The following is a 27,612-nucleotide window of genomic DNA, read 5'->3' as shown; positions in this document are numbered from 1 at the left end:
TTTTACGGTGGATCTGAAGTATTACTCACTCGGGCAGCATTGGGCATCGCTTTTTCTTAATATGAGCCTTCAGACTAGGCAAATGAGCAAAGCTTTTCCTACAATGCGAGCACTCGTGCGGCTTTTCTCCAGTGTGAGATATCTCATGAGCTTTCAGGGATTCGGAATAAGCGAAACTCTTCTCACAGTGTGAACACGAGTACGGTTTGTCGTCGCCGTGCATCCTCTGGTGTGCTTTTAAATTGCTCGACGTCACGAATCTCTTTCCGCAGTCAAAACACATGTGAGGTTTGTCTCCAGTGTGCGTACGCTCGTGCTCTTTTAGCTTTTGCATTGACGTGTAACCTCTTCCGCAGAAGCAGAAGTGCGGCTTTATGGCAGCGTGGACTTTTTTATGTCGTTGCAGGTACGTCGGCAGGGTAAACGTTTTATCGCACTGATCACAGCTGAACGACTTCACTCCAGTGTGATAGAGCTGATGGTTCGAGAGGTGTTTATTAGATGAGAAGCTCTTCTCGCACTGAGTGCAAGCGAACACGCGCTTTTCTCCGGTGTGAATCACCATGTGACTTTTCAGGGCATTCGTGTCAATGAAGTTGTGTCCACATTGAGCGCACGAATACGGCTTTTCTCCAGTGTGAACTCTCATGTGTCTGGTAAGATCTCCTTGGTGTATGTACGTCTGCCCGCACTTTTTGCATGCATATGGTCTTTCTCCGGTGTGAAGTCTCATGTGTATGTCCAGCTTTCCCTTATCTGTGAAATCCTTCCCACATCGACTGCATGTGAACAGATCTTCTCCGGTGTGGAATCGCATGTGTCTTGTAAGATCTGGTTTATGCGAGTAGCTCTTTTCACACTGAGAACAAGCAAATTTCTTCTTATCATCAGTTTTTTGAGCTGTTGTTGGTCTGGGAGTCTTCTCAGTCTGTGAAGTGACTTCATTTGCATTTTCTTCAGTGGCATCGAGAGGTTTTTTGAATCGATTACGTTTGTCTTTAATCGCTTTCACTGCACCTAGAATTAAACAAATAGAAAATATATTTAAAAAGGTGAAAATTCAGCTTTACAGTTTAAGAAAGTGACTTTTATTGGCATTTTAGTAGTTAGTTTGAAATAATATAATGTATAAGTAATGATATATAGTGAAATAGGTCTGTAAATAACAGAAAACGTACTTAATTAGGCCCGTCATGATATCTATTTTTTGTTGTACGTTATTTTGCACCAAAATATATCACGATAAACAATATTATTGTCATTTTAAGACCATCTTATGCCACTCATGATTATATAATGCCAAAATGACAATATAATATCATCACAATGCAAGTACACTCTTATAAATAACACATTATATTTTATTCTGAAGAATATTTCATTTAATTATATTCATTTAAACGGTTTAATAATGAGTCGTTGGAGTCAGAATGTGAAATCACATATCCTAAATAAATAATAACAATAACTAGATATTAAAGTTTGAGGACAAACTTTATGGTGGCTTGAAAAGCCGAGTCTGAATTAGCATGTTACTAGCATGAATTAGCAAGTAACTAGCATGATTCTAACATAAATTAGCATGTAACTAGCATGATTCTAGCATGAATTAGCATGTTACTAGCATGTTTCTAGCATGAATTAGCATGATTCTAGCATGAATTAGCATGTTACTAGCATGTTTCTAGCATGAGTTAGCATGTTACTAGCATGTTTCTAGCATGAATTAGCATGTTACTAGCATGATTCTAGCATGAATTAGCATGTTACTAGCATGTTTCTAGCATGAATTAGCATGTTACTAGCATGTTTCTAGCATGAATTAGCATGTTACTAGCATGATTCTAGCATGAATTAGCATGTTACTAGCATGATTCTAGCATGAATTAGCATGTTACTAGCATGAATTAGCATGTTATTAGCATGATTCTAGCATGAATTAGCATGTTACTAGCATGATTCTAGCATGGATAAGCATGTAACTAGCATGATTCTAGCATGAATTAGCATGTTACTAGCATGTTTCTAGCATGAATTAGCATGTTATTAGCATGATTCTAGCATGAATTAGCATGTTACTAGCATGATTCTAGCATGAATTAGCATGTTACTAGCATGTTTCTAGCATGAATTAGCATGTTACTAGCATGATTCTAGCATGAATTAGCATGTTACTAGCATGTTTCTAGCATGAATTAGCATGTTATTAGCATGATTCTAGCATGAATTAGCATGTTTCTAGCATGAATTAGCATGTTATTAGCATGATTCTAGCATGAATTAGCATGTTACTAGCATGATTCTAGCATGAATTAGCATGTTACTAGCATGTTTCTAGCATGAATTAGCATGTTACTACCATGACTCTAGCATGAATTAGCATGTTACTAGCATGATTCTAGCATGAATTAGCATGTTATTAGCATGATTCTAGCATGAATTAGCGTGTTACTAGCATGATTCTAGCATGAATTAGCATGTTATTAGCATGATTCTAACATGAATTAGCATGTTACTAGCATGATTCTAGCATGAATTAGCACGTTACTAGCATGATTCTAGCATGAATTAGCATGTTATTAGCATGATTCTAGCATGAATTAGCGTGTTACTAGCATGATTCTAGCATGAATTAGCAAGTTATTAGCATGATTCTAGCATGAATTAGCATGTTACTAGCATGAATTAGCATGTTACTAGCATGATTCTAGCATGGATTAGCATGTTACTAGCATGATTCTAGCATGAATTAGCATGTTACTAGCATGATTCTAGCATGAATTAGCATGTTACTAGCATGTTTCTAGCATGAATTAGCATGTTACTAGCATGATTCTAGCATGTTACTAGCATGTTTCTATCATGAATTAGCATGTTACTAGCATGTTTCTAGCATGAATTAGCATGTTGTTAGCATGATTCTAGCATGAATTAGCATGTTTCTAGCATGAATTAGCATGTAACTAGCATGATTCTACCATTAACTAGCATGTTACTAGCATGATTCTAGCATGAATCAGCTTGTTTCTAGCATGAATTAGCATGTTGTTAGCATGATTCTAGCATGAATTAGCATGTTACTAGCATGACTAGCATGTCACTATCGTGTTGCTAGCACCTTTCTAGCAAGATTAGCATGTCAGTAGGATGTTAAAACTGTTAGCGTGTGTTAGAATAGCTAGTCACAGTCTCTGGGACAGTTGCTAGGGTGCTGAAATTGGTTGCTAGGGAGTGGCTAGTAAGTTTAAAGGTAATCAGTGATTGGCTGCTGGCTAGACTGAGTTGAATGAGGCCAGACTCTAGTCTGTAGGACAGTCTGATGCAGAGTTCTGAGCTCACAAAGGTTGATCCAATGTTAAGTAAATGGGAGTCTTTTACAATGGAAGTCTATGGGACAGTTGCTAGGGTGCTGTAAGTGGTTGCTAGGGAGTGGCTAGTAAGTTAAAAAGTCATCAGTTATTGGCTGCTGGCTAGACTGAGTTAAATGAGTCCAGTTAGAAGTCTGTAGGACAGTCTGATGCAGAGTTATGAGCTCACAAAGTTTGACCCAATGTTAAGTCAATGGGACTTTTGGGATTTTTCTGGGTCGTTTTTCGGAAAACCCAAGGTCGGATCAGTTAGAAAAGATATAGCAACCCGAGTCAGACCAGTTTGAAGGTTTGACGAAAGTTTGAAGTATGTAGCTTGAAAGGCCTAGGAGGAGATACACTTAGAAATTAGTCTCAGAAGAAGAAGAAGAAGAAGAAGAAGAAGAAGAAGAATAATAATAAGTTTAAGATAGATAACAGTATGCTGGCTTTTCAAGCCACCATAATAATAATAATAATAATACAGAGGCTGCGATATCTGCTGCCAGATCTATTTTCAGCTGTCAGGCACCCATATGAAAGTATACTATAGTAAATACTACAGTGTTTAATTAGCCATACTGACAGTGACACCTCCAATAGAAATTGAGATGATGCACAATCAGCTAAAATGTTGCGAATTGGTTTTCATGTATGGGCGATATCTATTTTATTGACATTTTCAATAATATAACGTAATATGTAGAGATAAGGCTGCAAAATAACAGAAAATGTTATACCCAAATATATCACGATAAACAATATTATTGTCATTTTAAGACCATTTAACGTCGCTCATTATTATATTATGCCAGAATGACAATATAATTTCATCACAACGCAAGTACACTCATCAGAAAGAGCACATCATATTTTATTCTTAAATTTAATTATAGTCATTTTAACAGTTTAATAATGAGGCGTTGGAGTCAGAATGTGAAAACACATATCCTAAATAAATAATAATAATAAATGTTAACAAGGTAAAGAGTAACAGAGGCTGCGATATCTGCTGCCAGATCTATTTTCAGCTGTCAGACACTCACATGAAAATATACTAATGTATAGTGAATACTACAGTATTTTGTTAACCATACTGACACTGACACCTCCAATAGATGTTGCACAATCAGCTAAAATGTTCCTAGAATTGGTTATGTATGGGCGGTATATATTTAATTGACATTTCAGTCATTTTAAATGATATAATGTATTACCTAGAGAAGTCTGTAAAATAACAGAAAATGTACTTGCAGTTAGGCCTGTCACGATATCTATTCTTGTTGTACGATATATAGCACAAAAATATACCACGATAAACAATATTATTGTCATTTTAAGACCATTTTATGCCACTCATCATTATATAATGGCAGAATGACAATATAATATCATCACAACGCAAGTACACTCTTATAAATAACACATTTTATTTTATTCTGAAGAATATTTCATTTAATTATAGTCATTTAAACAGTTTAATAATGAGTTGTTGGAGTCAGAATGTGAAAACACATATCCTAAATAAATAATAATAATAATAATAATAATAATAATAATAATAATAATAATACAGAGGCTGCGATATCTGCTGCCAGATCTATTTTTAGCTGTCAGGCACCCATATGAAAGTATACTATAGTAAATACTAAATCAGCTAAAATGTTGCGAATTGGTTTTCATGTATGGGCGATATCTATTTTATTGACATTTTCAATAATATAACGTATTATATAGAGATAAGACTACAAAATAACAAAAAATGTACTTAATTAGGCCCGTCATGATGTCTATTTTTATGTTGCACCAAAATATATTGCAATAAACAAAATTATTGTCATTTTAAGACCACTCATCATTATATAATGCCAGAATGACAATATAATATCAACACAACGCAAGTACACTCTTATAAGTTACACATTATATTTTATTCTGAAGAATATTTCATTTAATTATAGTCATTTAAACAGTTTAATAATGAGTTGTTAGAGTCAGAATGTGAAAACACATATCCTAAATAAATAATAATAATAATAATAAAAATACAGAGGCTGCGATATCTGCTGCCAGATCTATTTTTAGCTGTCAGGCACCCATATGAAAGTATACTATAGTAAATACTAAATCAGCTAAAATGTTGTGAATTGGTTTTCATGTATGGGCGATATACATTTTATTGACATTTTCAATAATATAACGTATTATGTAGAGATAAGTCTGCAAAATAACAGAAAATGTACTTAATTAGGCCCATCATGATGTCTATTTCTATGTTGCACCAAAATATATTGCAATAAACGAAATTATTGTCATTTTAAGACCATTTTATGCCACTCATCATTATATAATGCCAGAAAGACAATATAATATCAACACAACGCAAGTACACTCATAAATAACACATTATATTTTATTCTGAAGAATATTTCATTTAATTATAGTCATTTAAACAGTTTAATATTGAGTCGTTGGAGTCAGAATGTGAAAACACATATCTTAAATCAATAATTATAATAATAATAATAATAATAATAATAATAATAATACAGAGGCTGCGATATCTGCTGCCAGATCTATTTTCAGCTGTCAGGCACCCATATGAAAGTATCCTATAGTAAATACTACAGTGTTTTATTAGCCATACTGACAGTGACACCTCCAATAGAGATTGAGATGTTGCACAATCAGCTAAAATGTTGCGAATTGGTTTTCATGTATGGGCGATATCTATTTTATTGACATTTTCAAAAATATAACGTATTATGTAGAGATAAGTCTGCAAAATAACAGAAAATGTACTTAACAAGGCCTGTCATGATATCTGTTGTTTGTTGTACGTTATTTTGCACCCAAATATATCATAATAAACAATATTATTGTCATTTTAAGACCATTTTATGTCGCTCATTATTATATTATGCCAGAATGACAATATAATATCATCACAACGCAAGTACACTCGTCCGAAAGAGCACATCATATTTTATTCTTAAATTTAATTATAGTCATTTTAACAGTTTAATAATGAGGCGTTGGAGTCAGAATGTGAAAACACATATCCTTAATAAATAATAATAATAAATGTTAACAAGGTAAAGAGTAACAGAGGCTGCGATATCTGCTGCCAGATCTATTTTCAGCTGTCAGACACTCACATGAAAATATACTAATGTATAGTGAATACTACAGTATTTTGTTAACCATACTGACACTGACACCTCCAATAGATGTTGCATCAGATCAGCTAAAATGTTCCTAGAATTGGTTATGTATGGGCGGTATATATTTTATTGACATTTCAGTAATTTTAAATAATATAATGTATTATGTAGAGAAATAAGTCTGTAATATAACAGAAAATGTACTTGCAGTTAGGCCTGTCACGATATCTATTCTTGTTGTTTGATATATAGCACAAAAATATACCACGATAAACAATATTATTGTCATTTTAAGATCATTTTAAGCCACTCACCATTATTCAATGCCAGAATGACAATATAATATCATCACAACGCAAGTACACTCATAAATAACACATTATATTTTATTCTGAAGAATATTTCATTTAATTATATTCATTTAAACAGTTTAATAATGAGTCGTTGGAGTCAGAATGTGAAAACACATATCCTAAATAAATAATAAAAATAATAATAATAATAATAATAATAATAATACAGAGGCTGCGATATCTGCTGCCAGATCTATTTTCAGCTGTCAGGCACCCAAATGAAAGTATCCTATAGTAAATACTACAGTGTTTTATTAGCCATACTGACAGTGACACCTCCAATAGAAATTGAGATGATGCACAATCAGCTAAAATGTTGCGAATTGGTTTTCATGTATGGGCGATATCTATTTTATTGACATTTTCAATAATATAACGTAATATGTAGAGATAAGGCTGCAAAATAACAGAAAATGTACTTAATAAGGCCTGTCATGATATGTATTTTTTTGTTGTACGTTATTTTTTACCCAAATATATCACGATAAACAATATTATTGTCATTTTAAGACCATTTAACGTCGCTCATTATTATATTATGCCAGAATGACAATATAATTTCATCACAACGCAAGTACACTCTTATAAATAACACATTATATTTTATTCTGAAGAATATTTCATTCGATTATATTCATTTAAACAGTTTAATAAGGAGTCATTGGAGTCAGAATGTGAAATCACATATCCTAAAAAAATAACAATAATAATAATAATACAGAGGCTGCGATATCTGCTGCCAGATCTATTTTCAGCTGTCAGGCACCCATATGAAAGTATACTATAGTAAATACTACAGTGTTTTATTAGCCATACTGACACTGACACCTCCAATAGAGATTGAGATGTTGCACAATCAGCTAAAATGTTCCTAGAATTGGTTATGTATGGGCGGTATATATTTTATTGACATTTCAGTCATTTTAAATGATATAATGTATTACCTAGAGAAGTAAGTCTGTAAAATAACAGAAAATGTACTTGTAGTTAGGCCTGTCACGATATCTATTCTTGTTGTTTGATATATAGCACAAAAATATATCACGATAAACAATATTATTGTCATTTTAAGATCATTTTATGCCACTCACCATTATATAATGGCAGAATGACAATATAATATCATCACAATGCAAAATGTCTTTTAAAGAACACATCATATTTTATTCTTAAGAATATTTCATTTAATTATACTCATTTTAGCAGTTTAATAATGAGGCATTGGAATCTAAATGTGAAAACACGTATCCTAAATAATAATAATAATAATAATAAATGTTAACATAAATGTGCAAGATAAAGAGTAACAGAGGCTGATATCTGCTATCAGATCTATTTTGAAATATACCACAATAAATTTATAGTAAATACTATAGTGTTGGTTTAACCACACTGACTCATACAATGGAGATCGAGATGTTACACAATCAGATAACATGTTGCTCGAATTGGTTCTTATGTATGGGCGATATATATATTGCATCACCAAAATGGTTGAGCTCATGTCCATGTGTTGTGCCTTAAGTCCATATATTGATTATTGTGACAGGCCTCCTGGCAGTTTATTAACAGGTTTTTGTAGCGTAATATACAACACTAGCCCGAACGCTATGTCACTTTAAACTATTAAAAATGTCAATATAAGTACATTTTTAAAAGTCACACCGAAAAAATACACAAGAAATGTAATAGAAGCATGTCATTTTCACACAAACGCTTTACTCCGTCTAGTGTTTAATATCAGTTTATATCGCAATTTTTAAACAGCTACAATTTAATTAGAAATACAAACTATTCTAACCTGTTTGTTTCTTTGTAGCGTCGTGTCTCATTCTGCAGGGTTCTTCCTCAATCTCCATCTTTACTATGTCAGTTGCTTCTCGTGCTGTTTGCTTAAAATGGGGATACTCCGTGTTTAAATCTGGTTTAAACACGCGTGACCGAATGTGGGCGGGGCTTCACTGGCTACGTCATCTCCGCATTTACACTCCTTGAATAATCCAGATTTGTTGATATTGATATTATTAAAAAGCTATACTAATAAATATATTACAAATATTTTAACAGGCCTATCAGTTATATATATAATCATTTAAAATGGACCAATGTTTTCATAAATATAAACTGGAAAAAAGCTTGGCGTTCTTATGAAACATATTGTATAAATAACAAAGTAAAAGAAGTTACATTTAAAATTTTACATAGCATATATCCAGCTAAAGAGGTTTTAGAGAGATTTAATTTGGATATTGATTATTCCTGTGATTTTTGTTGCATGGAAAAGGAGTCTAATGTCCACATGTTTTGTGATTGTACATACACAAGGATTTTCTGGGTGGATGTGGAAAATTAGCTTAGAAGGAAAACAAATATTGTATTCAAGTTACAAAAATTTGATATTTGCATTTATTATGTCAATCCATGCAAAAAAAAATACCTTTCTAGTACAACTTTTTATTATTATGGGAAAGTTTCATATCCATTAAAAAATGGACTGGATCAAAGCCAAAGTTTGTTCACTTCCTTCAAGAGACTAAGGACTACTGCACACGTTTGGAGAACATTGTTAATAAAAAAGCACAATAAAAATGTACAATTCTTAAAGAATATAAGATTTTCAATTACTGAATGTATATATATATATATATATATATATATATATATATATTTACACTCTGGCATGTATTTTTGTGTATAGTACTGTATAATTCTTATTTGTTGTTAATAAAAAAATTATAAATAAATAAATAAAAAAATAAAAAAATATATAAATAAAAAAATTTAACGAAAAAAAAAAATAAAAAAAATAATAAAAAATAACAATAATAAATAAATAAATAAATAAATTAAAATAATTAATAAATAAAAAAATAAAATAAATAAATAAATAAAAATAAATAAATAAATAAATAAAAAATAAATAAAAAATAAATAAATAAAAATAAATAAATAAATAAATAAATAAATAAATAAATAAATAAATAAATAATCCAGATTTGTTCTCTTATTTTTTTCAATGTGAAAAGACAAAAAGCTATTGGAATAGTTTATATCTCCATATAGGTAATTACATTGCTCTCTCCAGACCCTTTCAACTACAAGATATTATTTGTTACTATAAAGGTAAAACTGATATATCAGAGAACTACATTATTAACTTTTTTATTTTGTATGGAAAATATTTTATTCACAAACAAAAATGCTGGAATTCGCAGCCCTCTTTTTCACATTTTTTAATTGAATTTGATGTTTTAATTAAATCTCTTAGACTGGTTAATAACAAGAAGTGATAGGTTCTTGGATTATTATTATAAATATTTTGGAAAATCACAGATACATAAGTCACTCTTTCCTATTGCTGTATCTGTGTTAAGTATGTCTCTCAGTTTAAATATATTTATTTTTTTCTTTTTACTTTTTCTTTTATTTTATTTGTATGTGTTGGTGTTATCTGATCTGTTCTGTTCTGTTATTGTCATTGTTACTATCATGGTGTTTTTTGTGTACAATTGGATTTCGTATATTTGTTACTGAAGTCAATAAAAAAATAAATAAATAAATAATAATCCAGATTTGTATTTTGTTCATTTTATTATTTTAAATGGTAAATTCTTTATCCACAACTGTAGACTTTCAAAATCTCCTCCTTTATACACTGAAAATAAGTGTTGCATGCAAAACTGAAAACTGTTGCAAACAATTTATTTGTGTTGAATTTAAACAAACAAATTAAATTTAATAATGTTCAACTTAATTTGTTTGTTTAAATTCAGCCCAAATAAATTGTTTACAACCACTCAACGTAAAAAATTGAGTAAATCCAAGGAATCATCTTTGAATAATTTTTTTCAGTGTACAAGGTTTTTGTCATCAAACTTATTCTGTTAATGAAGTCTCTCAAAGCTGCAATAAATGTAAAAGCTCTGTCTACTTTGTCTACTCTGTCTACTGGAGATGTGCTCCAACATTAGGCACGTTCAAATCAAGACTGAAAACACATCTGTTTAGCTGTGCCTTTACTGAATGAGCACTGTGCTACGTCCAACAGATCGAACTACTATGTTTTTCTCTCTTTTTAATTCTTTTATAACACATTTTATCAGCTTTTATTTTATTTTATTTTAACCATTTTTATTATTTGTTTTTATTTCTCTTATACTTGTTTCTTTTATTCCTGTTTATGTAAAGCACTTTGAATTGCCACTGTGTATGAAATGTGCTATATAAATAAACTTGCCTTGCCTTGCCTGCCTTACTGTAAGCTATTATGAATCTGTTTTTGGCGTCCTTTGAATGTCCTTTTGTTTTTGAATCGTAATTATCTTTAGAATTTTTGTTGCTTGCTTTTGCTGTATTTGTAAATTACTAATGTATAATAATAATAAAATAATAATCCAGATTTGTACAAACCCTGTTTTACTGTGTTGTATAAGGCAGTGTTTCCCAACCCTGTTCCTGAAGGCACACCAACAGTACACATTTTCAACCTCTCCCTAATCAAACACACCTGAATCAACTTATCATAACATCAGAAGAGACTCCAACACCTGAAGTTAATGGGTCAGAAAAGGGAGACATCCAAAATATGTACATTTGGTGTGCCTCCAGGAACAGGGTTGGGAAACACTGTTATAAGGAACTGAAAAAATACTTTTATTCAGCATAATACCAATATAAAGGCCATTAAAACCGTCCAACTGTGCTCTAGGTTCAACATTTACATGTAAAGTCCTGCTTGTTTGTTGTTGGTAATTGTAATTTATACTCTTGTTTTATTGTGTTTGTTTTATTTATTTCTTGTGTTGTTATTATATCCTTTCTATCACCCTGGCATTCTTTTGTTTACTATATTGTCATGTATCTGTTGTTTTAAACATAAAAAAAAATCCAGATTTATACCAGTAACAGTCCAATTTTTATCAACAATCTCTAAAGTGTGGAAGTTGTGCTGTGTGCACAAATTCTCTCGCCATAAAGCAATTTTGTGGAATAATTCTTATATTATTGTTAATCGGATATCTCTCAATTTGCAAAATCGGACAGATAAAGGCATTTATTTCTTATCTGATATTTTAGACTAATAAGCTAATTTACTTTCCTACAAAAATGTTCTGAAAAGATGGTCATTCCCTATTAAATTTAAAGATTATAGCTCTGTAACGAAAGCCATTCCCTCAGGTTTACTAATGCCAATGAGAAGTCTTTATGTAGTACTCATAGACCTGATCCTGTATACTTAAATGGGGTAGTCTTTTGTAGTAAAAATGTATAAACAAAGTTATTAGATTATTCTTTTTTAAAAAACAGAGCTTTTCATTTCTGCATAAGTAATAAACATTGGGAACTCCATTTAAAAATACTTCACAACATTTATGTTAGCAATTATACAACATCTATATTTATGCAGACTGACTGAAATCACTGATTCTGTTTAGATCTTCCAGAGTCTCTGGTTCATCTTTTTCATGAATGCCATCATTTAAAGAAGTTTTGGGAAGATTTATAGTTGTGTCAAATAAAAAAATCTGATTTTAATTGTAATTTGACCCCCAAAGATGTTATATTTTAACATGTTTCAAACTATTTATCTGTGTAATTTATAATGAATCTTTTGATTTTATTTGGTAAATTTCATATTCATAAATGTAGATTGAATAACTCTAAACCTTGGTTAAAGGTTTCTATTATAGATTTTCATTTGTATATAGACTCGCTCTAGTATAGAAAGAAATGTCAAGATACAATTATAGCTGCAAAGGAGCTGAAGTTAATTGAATAGTAAACTTGTTGTCAATTGGGTATCATAATCATAATATAATTCCTAATGTCTCTATGTTGAAGTTGTCTTTTTATTTATTTTGATTAAGTAATTTATTTTAGTTTATGTTATTAGGAATATTTGTATTTTTTGGATGTCATGTTTAAATTGTATATTTGCTGTTGTTTAAATAAAAAAACTAAAATAAATTAATAATTTAGATTTACGCATTTAATGTAAATAGTCGTTTATTTAATAGTTGTTTAGAGAGCGATTGTTGTCAATAAGCCAAATATTTCGTTACATGTCATCAGTGGACCAGCTGTGTGTGAATTGAGCTCATTTAGCAGATACTTCACACACTTTACATTCACTCTCAATCATCTAGCGGTGCGTAAGTGCTCAAATTATCATTTAAAAACCAGACAATCAACCCAATTGTTTAACTTCAATAGCTGTTGTTCAATAAAGACTGATGCATAATTTATTGGACTGAAACAGTCACTTTGTGGGTTCTGCAGTTCTGGCAGAAAGAAACATCCCAGTTTCTCAAGATTAAAATAAAATACCTAAAGGTGAGTAAATTCCTTTCTCTTAATAATAATAATAATAATAATAATAATAATAATAATAATAATAATAATAATAATAATAATAATAAAGAGTATTCTGAAATCAAAAACTACAATATTGGCATAAACTACTACTACAACTGTGTCTGAAGATATCTTATATAATAAATAATTTGATGTTATTATTAAAATTCTATATTCATAAATGTACATTTTTCAAGATTCCCCCAAGACTGGTGGTGTATAAAGAAGAATTTGTGATGTATTTGAAGACATTAAGAGAGATGGAAAGCCAAAAAGCAAGATATTTATATTCATCATAAGAAGATTTTGGTTTCATATTTTGAGAATTTTAACTCCCCTGCTACCTAATTTTCTTTAGCATGTATTGTTTTTGGTTTATTTTTGCTATTTTATTTATTTATTGTTGTATTATAAACGAGGATGGAAAGATTGTTAATGTATGCAAATTGATTATCTCAGTCTTTTGTGTGATTCTAAAAAGTATTAATGCCTTTCTGTTACTGTCCAAGTATTGTTAATAACAAACAAACAAACAAACAAACCAACAAACAAGTGTCTGAAATTAAAGTGAACAGCGCCATCTAGAGGAACATCAGATTCACTGCCAAACTATTGAACTATTCTCAGGTTTTTCTGGTTAAATCAAATTAATCTTTAATGCGATAGCGCTTTTACAATGTACAGAGCAGACCAAAAGTTTGCACACACCTTCTCATTCAAAGAGTTTTCTTTATTTTCATGACTGTGAAGACTGTAGATTCACACTGAAGGCATCAAAACTATGAATTATTAATTATTCATTTTCTTTTCGGCTTAGTCCCTTTATTAATCCGGGGTCGCCAAAGCGGAATGAACCGCCAATTTATCCAGAACATGTTTTTACGCAGCGGATGCCCTTCCAGCCGCAACCCATCTCTGGGAAACATCCATACACACTCACTCACACTCATACACTACGGACAATTTAGCCTTCCCAATTCACCTGTACCACATGTCTTTGGACTGTGGGGGAAACCGGAGCACCCGGAGGAAACCCACGCGAACGCAGGGAGAACATGCAAACTCCACATAGAATTGTGCCCAGCCGAGGCTAGAACCAGAGACCTTCTTGATGTGAGGTGACAGCTCTACCTACTGCGCCACTGCGTCGCCCTAATGCTAATATTGGTAAACTTAATATTTATATTAACCACCATACTAGTTTTGATAGTAAATTACAGTAAAAATGACAACAACAATAATAAAAGTTACACCAATAACAGTAACAACAATAATAACATTAACAACTTGAATAATGACTTGATTATGAATATTGATGACAATAATAACGAGAAGGCAACAGGAAAAGGACAAGTCAAAATAGTAATAACACTAAAAATAGGAGTAGTATTAATAATGAGGATATTACAACTCAAATAAAACAAATATACATGTCAGTTTTCATCTTAATGTTTCTCATCAGTCATTAAAGAGAGAATAAAACCCCAAACTTATTAGCGCCTCTGTCTCTTCCTCTTTAATTCTGCAGGATTTTATTTATTTATTGTTGTATTATAAACGATGATGGAAAGATTGTTAATGTATGCAAATTGATTATCTCAGTCTTTTGTGTGATTCTAAAAAAAGTATTAATGCCTTTCTGTTAGTGTTCAAGCATTGTTAATAACAAACAAACAAACAAACAAACAAACAAACAAACTGTCTGAAATGAAAGTAAACAGCGCCATCTAGAGGAACATCAGATTCACTGCCAAACTAATGAACTATTCTCAGGTTATTCTGGTTAAATCAAATTAATCTTTAATGCCATAGCGCTTTTACAATGTACAGAGCAGACCAAAAGTTTGCACACACCTTCTCATTCAAAGAGTTTTCTTTATTTTCATGACTATGAAGACTGTAGATTCACACTGAAGGCATCAAAACTATGAATGAACACCTGTGGAATTATATACATAAAGAAAGTGTGAAACAACTGAAATCGTCATAGTCTAGCTTCTTCAAAGTAGCCACCTTTTGCTTTGATTACTAATTTGCACACTCTTGATGAGCTTCACTGCAACCCAGTACTGGGAAACACACAGTTAAGTTTTGACCTCTTAATGTCCATAATAAATATGTATTTCGATGGAAACTTTGGTCACTTGGATAACTTTGCACAACTTTTTTTCTCATGATATCGCAGATTAGACAAAATGGAGAAACTCTTCCCACATGCCGAGCACTGATGCGGCTTTTCCCCAGTGTGAACTCTCTGGTGAGCTTTCAGGTTTCCTGAGAAACTGAAGCTCTTCTCACAGTGTGCACACTTGTACGGTTTCTCTCCAGTGTGAATCCTCTGGTGTGTTTTTAAGTCGCTTGATGAACTACAGCTCTTTCCACAGTCTGAGCACGTATACGGTCTCACTCCGGTGTGAACGCGCAGATGAACTAGTAAGTTTTCCATTCGTGAAAAACTCTTTCCACAAGAAGAGCAGCAGTGAGGCTTCAGTCCAGCGTGAACTTTAAAGTGCTTTCTTAGGTTTGATGCGGACACAAATGTTTTCTCGCACTGATCACAGCTGAGCGGCTTCACTCCAGTGTGAACGCGCTGATGACTATTGAGGCTGCTTTTAGTTTTGAAACTCTTTCCACACGAAGCACACGCGAATATTTTTCCTCCAGTGTGAACATTTAGATGTCGAATGAAGCTTCTTTTCTGAATGAAACACCTCCCACATTGAGCGCACGTGAACGGTCTTTCTCCGGTGTGAATCCTCATGTGCTCATCATAGCCTCCTCTGTAAACAAAACTCTTTCCGCACTGTTCACACACGAACTGTTTTTCATCAGAGTGAACTTTCAGATGTCTATTTAAGGATGTTTTCAGAACAAAACTCCTTGCACATTGAGTGCAGGTAAAGGGATTTCCTCCATTGTGAATCCTCATGTGATCACTGAAGTTTCTTTGGCGATTGTAACTCTTTCCACACTCAGCGCATGTAAACGTTTTGACTCCGGTGTGAACGCTCGTGTGATGACTCAGATCTCTTTTGGCGGAGAAGCTCTTTCCACATTGAGCACATGTAAACCTTTTTTCTCCGGTGTGAATCCTCATGTGTCTCTTAAGGGATGATTTATATATGAGAGTCTTTCCACAATCAGAGCAAGCAAAGGATGCTTTGACTTCACTTTCTAGTGTAGTTACTTCAATTAAATTCTCTTCAGTCTTTAAAATGGGAGCATATTTGGCAACTTCATTTGTGAAATGATGATCTTTTTGACTCTGCAGTGGTTTGTCTTTATTCACTTTCATCAAGTCTAAAAATCAACATATTCAGAGTGTTGTGCATGTAAAATACAAAGAGAAAAGAGAGAAGAATAAATAACACAAAAAGATTCAAGTACAGCCAGATTTGTGTATGTGTGTGTGTGTGTGTGTGTGTGTGTGTGTGTGTGTGTGTGTGTGTGTGTGAAGGTAACTGGTCAAAGTATAAAATCAAGACATAAAACAACATAAAAATTACCCACATACACTCACCGGCCACTTTATTAGGTACTGTCCAACTGCTTGTCAATGCAATTTTTTAATCAGCCAATCACATGGCAGCAACTCAATGCATTTAGGCATGTAGACATGGTCAAGACGATCTGCTGCAGTTCAAAGCGAGCATCAGAATGGGGAAGAAAGGGGATTTAAGTGACTTTGAACGTGGCATGGTTGTTGGTGCCAGACGGGCTGGTCTGAGTATTTCAGAAACTGCTGATCTACTGGGATTTTCACGCACAACCATCTCTAGGGTTTACAGAGAATGGTCTGAAAAAATATCCAGTGAGCGGCAGTTCTGAGGGCGCAAATGCCTTGTTGATGCCAGAGGAGAATGGCCAGACTGGTTCCAGAAAGGCAACATTAACTCGAATAAGCACTCGTTACAACTGAGGTACATAGAAGAGCATCTCTGAACACACAACACGTCCAACCTTGAGGCGGATGGGCTACAGTAGCAGAAGACCACACCGGGTGCCACTCCTGTCAGCTAAGAACAGGAAACTGAAGCTACAATTCACACAGGCTCACCAAAACTGGACAACAGAAGATTGGAGAAACGTTGCCTGGTCTGATGAGTCTCCATTTCTGCTGCCACATTCGGATGGTCGGCTCAGAATTTGGCATCAACAACATGAAAGCATGGATCCATCCTGCCTTGTTCAGGCTGCTGGTGGTGGTGTAATGGTGTGGACGAAATTTTCTTGGCACACTTTGGGCCCATTAGTATCAATTGAGCATCGTGTCAACACCACAGCCTACCTGAGTATTGTTGTTGACCATATCCATCCCTTTATGACCACAGTGTACTCATCTTCTGATGGCTACTTCCAGCAGGATGACGCACCATGTCATAAAGCGAGAATCATCTCAGACTGGTTTCTTGAACATGACAATGAGTTCACTATACTCAAATGGCCTCCACAGTCACCAGAGCTCAATCCAATAGAGCACCTTTGGGATGTGGCGGAACATCAGCCCATCATGGATGTGCAGCCGACAAATCTGCAGCAACTGTGTGATGCCATCACGTCAACATGGAGCAAAATCTCAGAGAAATATTTCCAGTGAAAAAGGGGTACTAGTAAGGTGTACCTAATAAAGTGGCCAGTGAGTGTATATAACAGTAGAAAACATTTTCCATAAAGATCATAAGTTGTATTAAAAATGAAGCAAGAATAATATCTAGAAAAAATATAACAAAACCAATCGGTGCTGGAGAATAAGGTTATTGATCCATAATAATAATGCTAATATTCATTCATTCATTTTCTTTTCGGCTTAGTCCCTTTATTAATCCGGGGTCGCCACAGCGGAATGAACCGACAACTTTTTCAGCACATGTTTTACACAGCGGATGCCCTTCCAGCCGCAACCCATCTCTGGGAAACATCCACACACACTCACTCACACACATACACTATGGACAATTTAGCCTTCCCAATTCACCTGTACCGCATGTGTTTGGACTGTGGGGGAAACCGGAGCACCCGGAGGAAACCCATGCGAACGCAGGGAGAACATGCAAACTCCACACAGAAACGGCAACTGATCCAGCCGAGGCTTAAACCAGCAACCTTTTTGCTGTGAGGCGACAGCACTACCTACGCACTTAAACTACCTTAAGTTTACTAATATTGGTAAACGTAATATTTATAACAACCACCATACTAGTTTTGATAGTAAATTACAGTAAAAATGACAACAATAATAATAAAAGTTACACCAATAACAGTAACAACATCAACAACTTAAATAATGACTTGATAATGAATATTGATGTCAATAATAACGAGAAGGCAACAGGAAAAGGACAAGTCAAAATAGTAATAACACTAAAAATAGGAGTAGTATTAATAATGAGGATATTACAACTCAAATAAAACAAATATACATGTCAGTTTTCATCTTAATGTTTCTCATCAGTCACTAAAGAGGAAGAATAAAACCCCAAACCTATTAGTTCCTCTGTCTCCTCCTCTTTTATTCTGCAGGATTCTTCCTCAATCTCCATCTTCACTATGTCAGCTGTTTCTCCTGCAGTAATTCATCCTGTTTGGGAAGATCACAGATCAATAAAGGTGTTTAACCATTATTTCTGTACAGTATTTCGACTTTATTTTTTTCTTTATGCTCTCAAAAGTAGTTATCATCAGAAATTAGTCCAATACACGTGAGAGTAAAGAGTGGTTTAAGTCATGTCAAGTTGAGGTTTATTGTCATTCTGCTACATGTGTGGATGAAATGTGTCTTGCAGGACAACAGTGCTTCATAAATTAATCATAAATACAACACAACACTAGATATAAGAGCTATTTTAATAAACCTATGCATAACTAACATATACTATAAGATAGTCTGTTGTGCAGGATCTTGTGCGAGAGAAGTATTAAATATTAAATAATCCAGCTTAAACCAGCCTGGTTTAAGCTGGGCTCCCAGCCTGGCTAGGCTGGTCAAGCTGGTTTTAGCTGGTCATCTCCCAGCCTGACCAGCTAAGACCAGGCTGGAAATGGCTGGAAACCAGCCTGGAAATGGCTAAAACCCCTCTAAAACCAGGCTGGTTGACCAGCTAAAACCAGCCAACCAGCCTAGGCTGGTTTAAGCTGTTTTTTTCATTAGGAAAATCATATTAGCAGCCAATGACTATCAAAGTACAACAGTGTTCAGTCAATTAAATAGTGCTAATGTTGTTTTAAAGTCTACACGCAATTTCAGACCGAATATTTAAAGGACAATATAGGAACATTCACAAATCGTCACTGTTCAAGAATGAACGAATGTGCGAATATAAAACCAACATTAGCTCAGTTAATACACTTTACTGTAGTAAGGTTGCAAAATAATTTAGTGTTTACTAAAAAATACTTAGGTATTTGTTCATGTGTGTAACGAGGATAAACAGAATATAGCTTGCGGGCTTTTGCTACTTGTGGTACAAATACAACATTAAAATGCCGAGCGTTCTCTTCAACACGGTTGTAAATAGAGCGAGAAACGAGATTATATGTTGAGCAATCTTATTATTTAAAATTAGAGTGTAACAGTGAGTGTCACCAATCATTTAAAACCACACTCTCTCAGGAATACTGTTACTTACCTTTTCTTTTATTACATCGCATCTGTGGCGTCTTGTGTTGTGTGCATCACTTAATGGGCTCCGTGTATGTACATACCCGAGTAGTTCCTCTCCATCACCTGGTATTATCTCTAACCTAATAAAACTAAAAGGAGTCCCAACAATCTCTTGTTTAGTTCATTTTTTCAGCTTTATCTGCTTATTTTGAAGTTTCTTCTGCATATTGTCTAATTACTCTTTCATCCCAGTTCGTTTATTTAGCTTGACCCATTTAATTGTCTTTTTTATTATTTCTGGAAGCCCTAAATATGTTGTTGTTGATGGCTTTTGGTAAGAAATCTAATCTTTACATAAATTTTTTATTAAAATACTTCAATGTCGCATGGCCAGATCATGCTTCCCGATGCTTGCACATGATCAAAGAGGGATTGAAATCTAATGAAAGTGAAAGTGAAAGTGGCTTAGTAGTGAACACACATTATGATGTTTCCTTCCGGTCACTATTTTGACCAGGTATAAAGCCTTATTTAACCAACATGTAATTAAAAGAGGCTTGAAGTTTGTAAGATTATTTTAGTAAACAAAAACTAATACTAAAACTATTGGTCAAAAAACAAATTTCTGTTAAGTGAAATAAAAAAAAACCAATAAATAAAAATATTTAATCTAAATGAAACTATCAAAAGTCACTGCAAAACTAGCTGTAACTATTTTGACCACTGTGTGCAAGATACATCATAGATGCATTGGGACGCACAGTCAGTAATGCATACTGGGGTCACTGGGTGTTTCGGATCTTTCAACATCAGACACCCTCCCCCGGTGACCCAAAAGAGGTTGATCAGACCCAAGCTTGCATCACAGTAGCCATCACCCATGGATCGGCCCTTTTTATCCATAGCCTGTGACTGTGACTTCACAAACGGACTTACTAGCCCTCTTTTTTTCCCAATTCCGAATTCAATTTCCCAAAATACTGAGCAAATTTGGTCAATTTTGATCTTCTGACTCTAGGGGTATTTTATGGAGCAATAAATAAGCATATAAAACGTCCGAGGCTCAGACACACTCTCACAGTTCAAAACTAGATTAAAGACCTATCTGTTCAGTAAAGCGTACACTTAGTGCACCACTTAGTGGGCTTCCACACAGGATCTGCATCTTGTTTATACACACTATGAACAGCAGCTACGCTAATTATTCTCTTTATTCTCCATTTCCACCTGGGGTTACTCTTCCCGAGGCCCTCAGACTATGCAGAGTCACTGATTCGATCCAAGACCAACGACGAGATGATCCCAAGGTTTCCATATCCTGGACCAGGCCGTATCCTGAGCAGCTACTGTGGTGGTCATGGAAGAGTGGAGAACATGAGACTGATTCCTGTGACGCTGCAGGGACAGACGAGTCTCCGCTGAGGTCAGCTTCCAGCCTCCGCCGCTGAGACTGCAGCTCTGCACAAGACGTTTGGCCAGCGGAGAAATTAAAATGGTCGAGTCTGGTTTCTCTCAAGGTTTTTTTTCTTCACTTCCGCCATTAGTGAAGTTTTTTTTCCCTCTCCGCTGTCGCCACTGGCTTGCATGGTTCAGGATCTGTAGAGCTGCACATCGTTGGATTTGCTCTTCAGTGTTTGGACTCTCAGTAGTGATTATTAAACCACACTGAACTGAGCTCAACTGAACTGAACTTAAACACTACAAACTGAACTACACTGTTCCTATTTACTGTGACCTTTTATGTGAAGCTGCTTTGACACAATCTACATTGTAAAAGCGCTATACAAATAAAGGTGAATTGAATTGAATATAAATCAGTTTCTTGATTTGTTTTAACTTACCTAAGCTAGGTAGATAACAGAGAACAACACAAACTTAATTGAAAAATTGACTACACATCACCTATACACTATATAACTGCAGGTTAACTGCATATATTTTTTTATATATCGATCACCTCCCTGACTAAGGCCCTTCTCCCCCGATCACTCAGCTTAGATGGCCGGCCAGCTCTAGCAAGAGTCCTGGTGGTTTCAAACATCTTACGGATGATGGAGGTCACTGTGCTCATTGGAACTTTCAGAGCAGCAGAAATGTTTCTGTAAGCTTCCCCAGCCTTGTGCCTCGAGACAATCCTTTCTCGGAGGTCTGCAGACAGTTCCTTTGTCTTCATGCTTGGTTTGTGCTTCGACATGCACTGTCAACCCTGGGACCTTATATAGACAGGTGTATGCCTTTTCCAATCATGTCCAATCAACTGAATTGACCACAGGTGAACTCCAATGAAGCTGCTGAAACATCTCAAGAATGATCAGTGGAAACAGAATGTACCTGAGCTCAGTTTAGAGCTTTACGTCAAAGGCTGAGAATACTGATGTACATGTGTTTTTCAGCTTTTTTATTTATAATAAATTTGCAACAATTTAAAACTCTTTTTCACATTGTCATTGTGGGGGATTGTGTGTAGAATGTTGAGGAAATAAATTACTTTAATCCATTTTGGAATAAGGCTGAAACATAAAAACAATGTGGAAAAAGAGTGAAACGCTGCGAGTTTCCAGATGCACTGTAGCTATATAGCTAAATATATACCTATATAGAAGCTATTCCTTACTAGTGAACTAGTCACTGGTAACTAATATATACCCATTTATAAAAGCTATTCGAAACTAGTGAATTAAAGTTATTTGTAACTAATAAAGTCTTTTTTTTCTCTTTAGGACTCGTGACTGTACAACTATTGTTATTTTATTGTACTATATGCGGTCCTGTTTCTCTAATTGTTCATTTTGCCATGTCTATGAAGCACTTTGGTCAACGTTCATGTTGTTTTAAGGTGCCACACAAACAAAGCTGACCTTGAAAGTTATGGTAACTAATAACATTAACTCAAGCTGCGGTCACACCGGGCTTTGTGTGTGTGCGAAATTCTGTCGTGCGGCGCTGCGAAAAGGGGCGGGATTAAACAAGATGATTAGATATTAAAAAAGTCAATGATTCCTCAATATTTAAAATTTCTGTCCAGAGAGGTCCTGTTTTGATCCTCAATTGGTCTCACGTGATGCGAGTGATGCGATTTCATAGGTCAGAGTTCCCCAAGCTTGAACTTTGCACCGCAGCGAGCTGCGAAACTTACACATGACCTTGCGTTTCCGGTCTGACGCATTCACGTGCGTATGAATGGAAGTCTATAGGAGGAAAATCCCAGTGTGACCGCAGCTTTACCTGAATTTGATTAAATTGCAATAATGTGCATCGTTTGTGAAGCTGCTGTGAAATAATAAATATTGTGACAAGCGGTATACAAATAAACTTGATTTGAATTGGAAAAACTTGAATATTTATTCAGGCATTAAGGGGAAAAAAAAAGAAAAAAAAAGGTTGATTTCTGGACCAATAAATGATTGTTTACATAAGACTATTTAAAGCAGAATCAGCAAAACTCACTCGGGTAGCACTTTATTTTGATGGTCCATTTGAGTATTAGTAGACCGTCTTCTTTTAGACATTTAACTGACTATAAGAAACTTTGCATGTACATGTCAACTTACACTAACCCTAACCTTAAAGTCTACTTATAATCTAATGAGAATTAATTGCAATGCAACTTTAATTCAACAAACGGACCATCAAAATAAAATGTGACCCACACTCTTAAGCAGACAGTGAAAAATAAGAACAAACAAAGTTCCAAAAATGTAAAGCAATTTACAAAGAACGATCAAATTAACATAATGCATTTATGAAAATTATTAAAAAAAGAACAACATCGGAACTGTCAATATATTCTGTTGCTGTCATTGTGGGACTTATGTGGGTAGAGGAACTGACACCAGACAGAGTTGTGATTTGCTCAGACTCTGCTTCAGTATTAAAATCATTAGCCAGTCATCTAGAGAAGATTTAATGAATGAAGTATTTACATTAATATGGAGAGTCCAAAGGAAAGGAATTCTAGTTGGGTTTTGTTGGATTCCAGCACATATAGGGGTGGTGGGAAATGAAATAAGTGATGAATTAGCTAAAAATCCGACTAAAAGAAAAGAAACAGAAATTAATGTTCCATTAAGTAAAGGAGAAATTTAAAGTATGATTAAAAAAAATGTGACAATACATTGGCAAGGAGTATGGAATACAGATGTGAAGGGAAGAGATCTATATAAAATCAAAAAGAATGGGAAGGAAGAGGGGATTATTACCAGACTGAGACTGGGGCACACCGGACTGAATGAATCGTTGTTTTTAATTGGTATACATGAGAATGGATTATGTGAATCTAGTGATGTAAAAGAAACAATCGAGCATGTAATATATCAATGTTTAAAATATAGAGAAGAAAGGAACTAATTGAATATCTTAAGGAGAAAGGAAAGGAAGATAAAGATATAGGTTCCCTATTGGGGTATAAGTTTAATTATAATCGTATAGGATATAGCAGTGTTCCCCAACCCTGTTCCTGGAGGCACACCAACAGTACATATTTTGGATGTCTCCCTTTTCTGACCCATTAACTTCAGGTGTTGGAGTCTCTTCTGATGTTATGATAAGTTGATTCAGGTGTGTTTGATTAGGGAGAGGTTGAAAATGTGTACTGTTGGTGTGCCTTCAGGAACAGGGTTGGGAAACACTGGGATATAGGACTAAATGTTTTATATAATACAGGATTAGATAAAAGGATATAATAAAATATTATATAACTAATAATAATATAACTAAAATATAACTCATGTAAGTAAATAAAATAAGTGCTCTGTTACAAGTCTAGATATTAAGGAGTTCAGTGTGCATGGGAGAGGAGCTGAACACGCAGCGTCAACCGGCGCCTGGACTCTGAGGTCTGTGGGGCAGAGCAATCACAGAATCTGGTTGCACAACTAGCACAGTAGGTGGCGATATGCACAAAGAATGCAATTCGCCAAAAAACGAAGTAGAAGAAGAAGCAATCTGTTTTATTGGTTGATCTTATTTAATCAAAAAGTATTAAATAACGCATTTTTTGAACTGTAATTAGAATTTAATCGTTTCAGTTCACTATTAATATAGTTAAAAGTAAACTATTTAACCCTTAAAGGCAGGGGTGCCCAAACTTTCTCGTATGAAGGGCCAAAAACCAAATATCAATGATAGCCGTGAGCCAAAGATAAATATACCAACCTATTTTACATTAAAATGTATGGATAATTTCCTAATTCATTTCATAATATTAAAATAGAAAGCATTACTTTGAATCGTATTGACTAATGCAGTATAACTTTTATAACTTAACTTATTACAATAAAAACATAAACAATCATGCTTATAACACAGTGGAGTTCAATGCTGAATACTATAGTAAAGCAGTAAATCACTAGTACTAGTAACGACTAGTAAAGCAGAATCTGTCTTAGTCTAAGTCTCTGCAGTGTCCTCTCTCCGTCGTATGTGCATTTTAAACTAAATCTGATTAATTTACAACATTTACATTAAAACATTTAATGCTAGATAGCTTTTTCTAGCTTAAAAACAAAACAAACAAGTATAAGCTTACATTAAATTTGAAATGAAAATCTCTAAACCACTCTCAGATGGCATGGGAGGCCAAATCAATTATCATGGGCCAACTTTGGCCCGCAGGCCCTAGTTTGGGCATCTCTGCTTAAAGGGATAGTTCACCCAAAAATCAAAATTCAGTCATCATTTATTCACCTGTTTCAACCCTTTATGAGCTTCTGTCTTCTGTTAAACACAAAAGAAGTTAATTTGAAGAATGCTGAAAGCCTGTAACCATTGACTTCCATATGTGTTTTTGCTACTGAGGAAGTCAATGGTTACAGGTTTTCAGCATTCTTCAAAATATCTCATTTTAAAGGGTAAATAGTGTGCAAATGTTCATTTTATTGGGTGAAATATCCCTTTAACTGTCCTCCATTTGTGAATCATTTTACACTGACCTATGTTTAATAGTTTAAATAAAGTATTTGGTCACACTTTATTTTGGAATTGGTTAGCCTAAATTGTCCATAGTGTATATGAATGTGTGCGAATGAGTGTGTATGGGTTTCCCAGAGATGGGTTGCGGCTAGAAGGGCATCCGCTGTGTAAAACATATGCTGGATAAGTTGGCGGTTCATTCCGCTGTGGAAACCCCAGATTAATAAAGGGAGTAAGCTGAAAAGAAAATGAATGAATGAATGACACTTTATTTTGATGCTTCATTTGTTGAATTTAGGTTAGACTGCATCTACATGCCAACTAACTCTCATTAGATTATAAGACTGTTAGGTTGGGATTAGGGTTGAGGTTAGGGTTAGTGTAAGTTGACATGTACTTGCAAAGTTTCTTATAGTAAGTTAAATGTCTGTTTAGCAGCAGTATCAACATATATTAAGCAGAAAATCTACTAATACTCAAATGGACCATCAAAATAAAGTGTTACCGATTATTTTAAATTATATTGTTGTCTAAAGTTAAACTTATGCACTGATTTTAGTTTATCTTAGTTTTTTATACAGTGTGCACTGCTTAAATACAAACAGGTACATGTTGAATACATTGTTCAAAGCAAGTAAGTAAACTTTATTGTCCTTGACAGGAAATTTGTTAGGTCTCTGACTGAGTATTAGGATGATCATGTACAACCACTTGACGATGGTCACCTATATACTTTGGGTCAAATACCAACATCAAAACACATTTGTTATTTTTTTCCAAAATGTAGTCATCATTTCAGACCATGTAGATAATACAACAATTATCAAATTAAGCTGATATCCCATTGCAAATCCAAATTTTTCCCTTCATTTCAAGGACAACAATCACTTAATACACAAATTCATTTCACCGCATGTATCAGAGCTCCCACTCTTTCATGAACAGCAGATTCAAGGAGTTTTTAAAGCACCATTCATTTATAGTCAAGCATCAATGTAATTCACAGAACAATGGCAGTCCTTTCTGTACATAAAGTTTCACTTACACTTAATATTGACATTAAATATTAGAGTAAGCCGCAATCCAGTACTGTATAGTGCAGTATATATCCTATATATTTATACATACATACATACATATATACATACATATATACACATATATATACACATATATATATATACATATATATATATATATATATATAAGTATATATACACACAGTTGAAGTCTGAATTATTAGCCCCTGTTTATTTTTTCCCCTATTTCTGTTTAACAGAGAGCAGATTTCTTCAACACATTTCTAATCATAATAGTTTTAATAACTCATCTCTAATAACTGATTTATTTTATCTTTGTCATGATGACAGTAAATAATATTAGACTAGATATTCTTCAAGACACTTCTATACAGCTTAAAGAGACATTTAAAGGCTTAACTAGGTTAATTAGGTTAACTAGGCAGGTTAGGGTAATTAGGCAAGTTATTGTATAACGATGGTTTGATCTGTAGACTATCCAAAACAAATATAGCTAAAAGGGGTTAATAATATTGTCCCTTAAATAGTTTAATAAACCGCTTTTATTCTAGCCGAAATAAAACAAATAAGACGTTTTCTAGAAGAAAAAATATTATCAGACATACTGTGAAAATTTCCTCGCTCTGTTAAACAATTAAAAAGGGGGGGCTAATAATTCTGACTTCAACTGTGTGTGTATATATATATATATATATATATATATATATATATATATATATATATATATATATATATATATATATATATATATATATATATATATATATATATATATATATAATCTATTATTATTATTTTTTAATGTAAGTGATTTGGTAAGATTTCTTTTTTATACAATGTCAG

The 27,612-nt window shown here is 33.9% G+C and overlaps 2 protein-coding genes across 2 annotated transcripts; both read right to left on the bottom strand.

The window, feature by feature from the left end:
* Positions 1 to 25: 25 nt before the first annotated feature.
* On the bottom strand, positions 26 to 8,723 carry bif1.1 (BMP-inhibitory-factor 1.1). The gene is made up of 2 exons (XM_056445879.1): positions 8,666 to 8,723; positions 26 to 1,017 (listed from the first exon to the last, which is right to left on the bottom strand). Exons 1-2 carry the CDS (start codon positions 8,721 to 8,723, stop codon positions 26 to 28), a joined length of 1,050 nt encoding a protein of 349 aa, XP_056301854.1.
* Positions 8,724 to 14,928: 6,205 nt separating this feature from the next.
* On the bottom strand, positions 14,929 to 16,619 carry si:ch73-299h12.4 (gastrula zinc finger protein XlCGF8.2DB). The gene has a single exon (XM_056446010.1). The coding sequence runs from the start codon at positions 16,511 to 16,513 to the stop codon at positions 15,359 to 15,361; it is 1,155 nt and encodes a 384-aa protein (XP_056301985.1). The 5' UTR covers positions 16,514 to 16,619; the 3' UTR covers positions 14,929 to 15,358.
* Between the last annotated feature and the right edge of the window lie 10,993 nt (positions 16,620 to 27,612).

Source organism: Danio aesculapii, chromosome 21 (genome assembly GCF_903798145.1).
Source record: "Danio aesculapii chromosome 21, fDanAes4.1, whole genome shotgun sequence".
NCBI lineage: Eukaryota > Metazoa > Chordata > Actinopteri > Cypriniformes > Danionidae > Danio > Danio aesculapii.
Note: the sequence above shows the minus strand (reverse complement) of the source record. Positions and strands in the feature narration are given on the sequence as shown.

Coding starts and splice junctions, on each gene's coding strand:
- bif1.1 (XM_056445879.1), bottom strand. CDS start 8,723: ATGGAGATTGAGGAAGAACCCTGCAGAATGAGACACGACGCTACAAAG. Junction 1,018..8,665: donor CGCTACAAAGAAACAAACAG/GTTAGAATAGTT, acceptor GTTTAATTCTAG/GTGCAGTGAAAGCGATTAAA.
- si:ch73-299h12.4 (XM_056446010.1), bottom strand. CDS start 16,513: ATGAAAGTGAATAAAGACAAACCACTGCAGAGTCAAAAAGATCATCAT.